This window comes from Temnothorax curvispinosus, unplaced genomic scaffold (assembly GCF_003070985.1).
Source record: "Temnothorax curvispinosus isolate PA1 unplaced genomic scaffold, ASM307098v1 QBEX01005336.1, whole genome shotgun sequence".
Classification (NCBI taxonomy): domain Eukaryota; kingdom Metazoa; phylum Arthropoda; class Insecta; order Hymenoptera; family Formicidae; genus Temnothorax; species Temnothorax curvispinosus.
Genome location: NW_020215116.1, coordinates 1 through 7,971, shown reverse-complemented (window position 1 = coordinate 7,971; position 7,971 = coordinate 1). Strand labels below are relative to the sequence as shown.

Here is a 7,971-nt window from a genome sequence, read left to right as displayed (position 1 = left end):
GATACGTTGGTATCGTCCTTACGTTCGATTTTACTGATTGCATTAATAATAATTAAATTTTAAGATTGAGGGAGCTTTTATAAACGCTGCTTTAGATTAAATATATATAAATTTTACTTTATGGAAAATCATTATAATGAATATATTGGCTTAACGCAAAGATATTTGTAATAAAATTACATTGAAAGAAATCGTTTCTTTCTGAAATTTTGTAATTACAAAATTTATACAGAACGTCAATATATAACTAATATATTTTTATTATGATATACGTTGATCGAGGGGGGAAGGGAGGATGTTTATGAAAAATCTCGTAATTTCGATTTAAGTTTATCCGAAACACAAGATACATTTTCACTATTCACAATGAAAATGGAAATGGTTTTGGGCTGTCGATGCCATGCCAAACGACTTCGCGATCAGTTCGAGACACATCAGCGCGCTGGCAGATAATCGTCGCTCCTTGAAGGCGCCTATCTCGCGGTAAGAGTGGTTCACGAGGAAGGCGATCACGGTCGCCTGGCATCAAAGAGAAAAATTAGTCGTCCTATAAGTGCTTCTTTAATCGCGGCATTTCCCTTTGACAGTAAACCACTACCATCGGCTCTGTCAAGAAGCTTCTGCGGCATTTGCCGACGAACTGGCAGCCGGCCACTCGACCAATCACTTTCACCGATATCTGCCACGAGAGACCGGAAAAAAACGGAAGAGTACGGATTATCGACTATAGAGGAATGCTGGAAAAAGAGCGATGGAATTTTTTGGAGAACAGTAACAATCCTTTCTCAGCCAAAGATCCTTACGATAAATGAGATAAAGATCAATATTCTTAGTGTACATTTATTACCTACACTATTTAAGCGTTTAAATACAAAGTTGGGATAAAACAATTATGGATATAAACAAATTTATATCAAAAATTAGGTCTTTATATTGCGAAAAGATATTCTGAAAAAGTCATCTGAGAAGACAAATTCTATTAAACTAATAACAATTTTATAAAAATCTTTTAGATCAATTAATATTTATCGAAATATTTATTGTTGCAGTATAATTTCCCATTTAAAACAAGGGAAGACAAATCTAATTTACGACTAGATAACTAGAAATAATTATTTGGCTATTACACATTGGCGTCTGGTTTCTCTCGGAAATAAAACCAGACACGCTCGCTCTTATCACGGTTAATGTATTCACTTTTCTAATCGTTAGCTATAAATTAGTTCAATCTTGTATGTATCGTACAAATAGTTGCACGCAAAACATGTGCGCAAAAATACAAACATCCTTTTTGTTAAATGAACTTAGAGACGAAAGGGTTAATTAATTAATTAATTGTCGCAATTTGTCGTACAAATTGTCTTGTCGTTAAAAAGTGGAGTGAGAAGAAAACAGGTGCCGACTTATTTATGCGAACAGGTTGTAAGGGGTGAAAAGAAAAAGTCCCGCGAGACTACCGTCGCGCTACCGTTTTCCCGACGAAGTCCCTTTGACTTCGGCGTCGGATGTTCCTGGTTGTTTCGTTTTTAACTCGAGAGAAAACGAAGGGAAGCCTTTTTTTCCTCAAAGGGTCGATATATACACCGGCAGCTATTATATGCTCGTTCGTGTCGCTCCGTCATCTGGAGAAGGAAACGTGTCATCGTAAAAGTGGGTTGACCCGTTTCTTCTTCTTTTTGCGTATTACACGGAGACCCGATGTAATTATTAAACGACATTTAGCGCCTGTCAAAATTTAAATACCACCGAGCACGAATGAGATGCGAAACTAGAATAACGATATTAACCAAAAATTTTGAAAATAAAACATAAAAAAAACATAAAAAAAGAACTAAACATAAACTAAAAACCCTCGAATTAGAGTCTGGCGTCATGGCAAATGTATATCCTTTTCTCTCGCAGAATTTTGAAATCTATATACGCTAAACGATTTATCTTCTTAGAAAAAATAAAATTTAATTTTTCTATTCTAATATTCAATAAACATACAGAATTAACGTGTATGAGTTCCCATGGAGATTCAACACTAATAAGAAACTATCAAAAAATGTTTATTAATTATACACACGTAAAGAAATTTACTAAAATCTAGGAAAGAAACTTTTATAGAGGTGTGATCAAGTCTCCCCCAGAGACATTTAGCTGTGAAAATATTTAACTTGTGAGGTACATCCACACTGTCAAGTTGGAGAATGCCCTACAAAATTTTTCCCTTTCGAGCAAATTTACGATAGAAAAAATTCTTCTCCCTCCCTTCGCATCACGCGCTATATCCTCTAATTTGCGTCGCAGCTTTCGCGCTATATCGCGCCGATATCTCGACTAATATTATTACACCACAAGGAGCCGGAGCATTCGCGTTCGCTCTAGTCGATTGGCAAAAAGATGAGCACGACGGCGATGGCGATACGTCGCGGTCGGTGGAGGCAGCGGGAGGGAGGACGCCTCCGCGCCGAGAGAAACGTCATACCCTAAATCATACCCCACTTCGCCGTCCGTCGACGGCGGGCTCCCTCAATTTACTAATTGAATCCCGGGTTCCTCACAGGGGCGTAGACCATACCGAGCTCCGCCCGTTTTGACGGGGTCGGGATCACGACGGGTCTCTTCACGGGTACACCCACCCGTGCCTCGCGGCTGCTACCACCGACGACGAAGCGGCGAACGCGACCGGGGACTTTACCGCATCGTGCAAGGGGGGCAGCGGATCTCGGTACCGCACCAAACTCCGCTTTCTCAGTGTCCCTTTGACTGCACATCCGAAACTGCATCGACGCTATTCGACAACGAGACCGCGCGCAAATATAGCGCTTCCTCAGCTTCGGACGACAGTCTGTGCTGAAACCACGCGACGCGATATCCGGACGCAAATCGAAGAAGAGACGCCCCCCCGCGAGCGGGAAATAGAATCAAGTCGACAGTCGAGAATAAGAAAATAATGAGGCATCAACGATAATTTTCATTTCGCGGGACGAGATCTAAGTGGAAGGCATCATCGTCGAAAAATAAAATAATTTGTGTAATAATACAAGATAATCAGAACGGCAATAAATTTCATCTCGTTCAGACAAAATTCGAGTGCAAGTTGCAGAAATCTTCAGATGCTTGAGAAATATAACGAGATATAATAAACGGAAATAATAATATATAATAATTGAATTACAACTTTTGTTTTTGACGAAAGAAAAGGCTCTTCACCATCGAAGGAACATAACGAGATATAGTAAATGACATGCTAAAATAATTAAATCGTAAAATAAAATATAATAATAAATCGGCGACGAGTTCAAGTTGAGAATTCAAAGTGAACGTTTTGTGAAGTTGATACGAATTGTGACAAATTAAAGGAATCTGACGGTGATAAAATATCAGGCAACATGCTTGGCGGATACGAGGCGCAGACCGACTATTATCCGCAGTGGCATCAACCGTATAATTATGTCACTCAACTTCCATACGGTGAGTGCTCACACGCATCCTAATTGACAAGATCAATTATTCTGAAAACTAATTTGAATACCAAAACAAAGCGCATTCTTTTACGATTTTTTTTCAAGACAAACGAGTGATCTCAGGTTTAAGCATGATTCCTAGAGTAGAAAATTTAAATTGACATATCTATCGATTCTTTCTGTCTTTATAGATAAATTACATGTATAATAGATGGAATTCAAAAACATAAAAACATAAGAAAACGTGTCTCATGGAGTACGAAATTCTTCAAATTACAGAAATTCTTATTGATTTTGCGTGCGAACTAAATTTAGGATATGTTTGAGATTCGCCGACATAATATGTCACTATCTTCTTAGCTATATCGTTTTATGCATTGTACATTATCATTATGCATTATCACGGATAATATTTATTTTATTATTCTTAATATGTAATAATGCACACACTTAATGAGATTATCTATTTACGTAAGTTCAAGAATGGAAAAATTCCGTGAAGGTAGAACTCGCTTTTCCAGTTTGCACGTGGAGGATAACGTTATTTTCGCTTCTCTCATCATTAATTCGTCATTAATTCATGTTCAGGCAAAACCTATCATTACGACCGACCAATGACGAAAGAAGCAGTAAATCAAACAGCTTAATAGAGATGGAGTTGCATTTAATGAAAGAATAATTAATTGCAAAATGCAAAAGACTTATGAATAAACAATGTACAAAAGCTTTTTATGCGAACGGTGTATTTTTTGCTTTAAATATCTTACGTATATGATTTGTTTAACAATTCAACATCGAGCGCAATATGTTATATTGAAATAAAATATTAATATAACATAGTGCAAATAAAACGAATATTTTTTTCAAAAAGTCACTTTTTGCTTATTTATAACATATTAAAGAGAAGCGTTACAAAAAATATGTGTAGACTATTTTGACAATCAAAATTAAAGGCTTACTAGGCTTTAAATTAATTGCGTACTACTTGCCGTATCATTTTTTTCTATAAAGCAAGTACGAAAAAATCCAACAACTGCAAAATATCAACGGAATGAATTAAATTGAAATATCATTAACTATTTTAAGAACCATCATAAAATATAATATTGTTTCAAAATATTACTAAATTCTTTATTGCGTAGAAAAATCACGTTTTTTTTTTTTTTTTTTCAATGTTTTTATGTTCAATTATGTTCTTATCAAAGGCCTCTGAGAATTATATTATTATAAAGTCGAGTGTCGAAAAATCTGGCTGTTATTTTGCAAACTTCGCAAAAGAGAGTTTCCTATTTTTAAAAATTATATTCGCGTATAGTTATTACGCTAATAATTTTCGCGAGAGTCATTTAAAAACCAATTTCATCAATGCCATCTATCGATCACATAAAAACGCGATGTGCACCCGATTTCTGCACAGGGCCCCTCGGCTCGGTTCCCGATGCCGACAGTCAGTCCACATACTGGGGAGGCGCGGATTCCGGTATTTCGGGGGGTAGCTCGGGGGCCGGCAGTCCCACCGCGTCGACGCCACCCCTTATCGAGGAGATCGGCGTCCAGGAACCGAGTTACTCGTCTCTGCAGCAATACGTGCACCCTTCGGCCGGCCAGCCTTATACCACCTTGCCGTACCCGCAGGGGCAACAGGAAACGTCACCCCACCATCACCATCATCCACATCACCACCATCATCATCAGCCTAGTCACCGACGCGAGCATGAGTTCGCGAACGCCCAGATTAGCCAGCAGATCGTCGGCGCCACCCTTCAGCAGCATCTTCATCAGGGCGTTCGCGAGGGTGGCGTGGCGCCCAGGCCGAAGAGGCGAAACACCGCGAACAAAAAGGAAAGAAGGAGAACGCAAAGCATTAATAATGCCTTTTCTGATTTGAGAGAATGCATTCCTAACGTCCCCTCGGATACAAAATTATCAAAGATCAAGACCTTAAGACTAGCTGCGTCCTATATCGGATATTTGATGGCGGTGTTGGAAAGCGACGAGGGAGAGGAACCGCAGACCTTCCGCGCGGAAATTCTCTCGAACGGCAGGAGGAATAAAGCGACTCAACCTAATCAAGTAAATAACTTTATTATTATTAATTATGTAGAGCGGTGAAAGAGTTAGAAAAGAGGGGTGCGAAAGCGAAAGAATGGAGAACGTGAATGAAAGAGAGAGAGAGAGAGAGAGAGAGAGAGAGAGAGAGAAAGAGAAATTAAATATTGTTTTGCTACCTAAAGAAGCGGAATAAAAATCATTTGTTATTGAAAGAAAGAAAGACTTGATAAAATGTTTGAGTTTTGAAAAAATGAAAATATCATAAATTGATAACAATTTATCTTTTAATAAAAGTCGCCTACATTAATCGATAATTTTATATAAAAATGTAAAACGCAAATTTTTACAACTGATAAGGCAACAGCAACTTAACTGTTCTTGTTAAAATATATACTAATGAGATAGCGCTAATAATTTTTGCTTATCTAACTTTTTTGCTCCTCGTTCTTCGTTCATTTTCGTATTCGTGAGATTTTTCCTTCCGAAAAGTCCTAAAGAATTTCGAGAGCTACTCGAGGCCGCGTGCGGCGGCTTTCGGTCGCGGGCTCGACAGTTCTTCAGAATGAATTATTCCGTCTCCTATAGACGGAGTTTCTTAAATCTTTCAAAACGCTTTTGTAAGCGTCGCTTCAACGTAAACATTCGCCTCTATTAATTACATACATTCGTACGTCGGCTTGAGAACTCGATTTTTTAAAGCCGTCGTAGTGCCTCGAGATTTGTTAAAAATGAATTATATATCGTCATATAATCTCATTATTATATAAACTCTATTATATGAAATTGAAAGATCGTGAAAAAATAATTTTGTTAAAATTTACATTTGCTTGATTGAAGTTAAATTGAGAATTGATATGGCATAATAAGAAACAATTTAATCCAATTCAATTATAAAGATGCTGTAACTAATGACTTAACAAATCTAACTGATTAATGCAATTATTTATTACTCTTATTACATTATTAAAAAATTCATTGCATGAAATATTCATTGCAAAAAATTATCCGGATTCAGTTTGATTCACTGGATCCCTGAGATCGTTTCCATCGAGAGGTCATTGCCTTTAGACGACTTGATAGAAAGTGCTATTACAAGGAAACAAAGGAAATTCGATTCGATTTTCCACTCAATCTTCTAATTCTGAACTTCGGAAACAATTTGCTTTCCTCGTACCCTGTATTTTGTGGCTTTCTTCATTATCTGCGATCGTTTACCACCCACGTGGAATTTCCTCTCTTCAATAAAGATCACTACAATTCTCACTCACGGTCAATAACCTGGATATACCCTTCGTCTCTTATATCAATTTGCCTGACAATTATTGAAATTCTCCATATCTGATTTTATGTCTATCATTAAATTAAAGACAAAATGAAAAGAAGCATTCTACATTTTAGGGTTGACGGTTACATTAGCTATAGAGACAGGATTAACTTTTGATGAGGACCTACATATGTCATCGGGTATTTTTGTTTCTTCGCAGAACGAGTCGTGTTTGCAATCTGCCTCGAATCTCGGCCACGAAGAACCGACGAAGAGCAAAGGACGGACGGGTTGGCCGCAGCACATGTGGGCCCTCGAATTGAAGCAAGAATCACCGACCAGCCAGATGCAATAAAATATACCGGAGACACCACTGTCAAAACATATCCGCGATATTTCACGAAATATCGCTCGAAACGATCGTTCCTTTTTGCGCCTGACATGATTTTTTTACATCGGAAAGAAAGTGTGGTCCCCGCGATTTAACGACCGATGCGTCTTTCAAACATTTTCGAATGTCTTGCGACTGAATTATAAGAAATTCTAAATTATTAAGGAATAAAATAACGTTTTATTAAAAGATTCCAAAAATCTCGAGAAAAACATTGACAAGTCGCGGCCTGGGAAAAGATATAATTATTCGGTGTAAAAAGGGTGAAGTTATTTTGTATATAGCACGCGTTCATGATTGTTGTGTATATATACATAGAGTTTCGTTCCTTCTGTAGCAATCATACTTTGAGCCAAAGAATATTATTTTAACAATGAATCTTTTTTCGTAAGTTAATAATAACGCGATTAAGTTATAATTAAGATCATGATTTTGGGTTGAATACGTGTCGTTGATTAGAATTAAGAACCTTTGTAAAGTTTTGTATAAAGTATCGTTATAGAAGTGTATAAATTGTCGCCAGCAATAAACAATGTAATAATAAGACGTGATATTTTACTTTTTACCTTTCCAATAAATTATTTTCGTAAATAAAGAATCTATAAAGTTCTCATTAAATTTTTATAGAAAGAGGAAACTTAATTGATGACCAAAACTCGAAATAATATAGATATTAAACATATTCTTTCACATTCTCATATTAATTGTTTATATCGTGCTTTCTAAATAATATGAATGAATCAGTTTATTCAAAGTTACTTATGGCATTGTTTTCATATACGCATCATTTTGTACTTTTAGTTTACATATAT

General features: G+C 36.8%; 1 protein-coding gene across 1 annotated transcript; it reads left to right on the top strand.

The window, feature by feature from the left end:
- Positions 1-2,654: 2,654 nt before the first annotated feature.
- LOC112454795 (heart- and neural crest derivatives-expressed protein 2-like) lies at positions 2,655-7,703 on the top strand. The gene is made up of 3 exons (XM_025016384.1): positions 2,655-3,459; positions 4,870-5,525; positions 6,989-7,703. The coding sequence occupies exons 1-3, from the start codon at positions 3,378-3,380 to the stop codon at positions 7,121-7,123; spliced, it is 873 nt and encodes a 290-aa protein (XP_024872152.1). The 5' UTR covers positions 2,655-3,377; the 3' UTR covers positions 7,124-7,703.
- Positions 7,704-7,971: the final 268 nt, after the last annotated feature.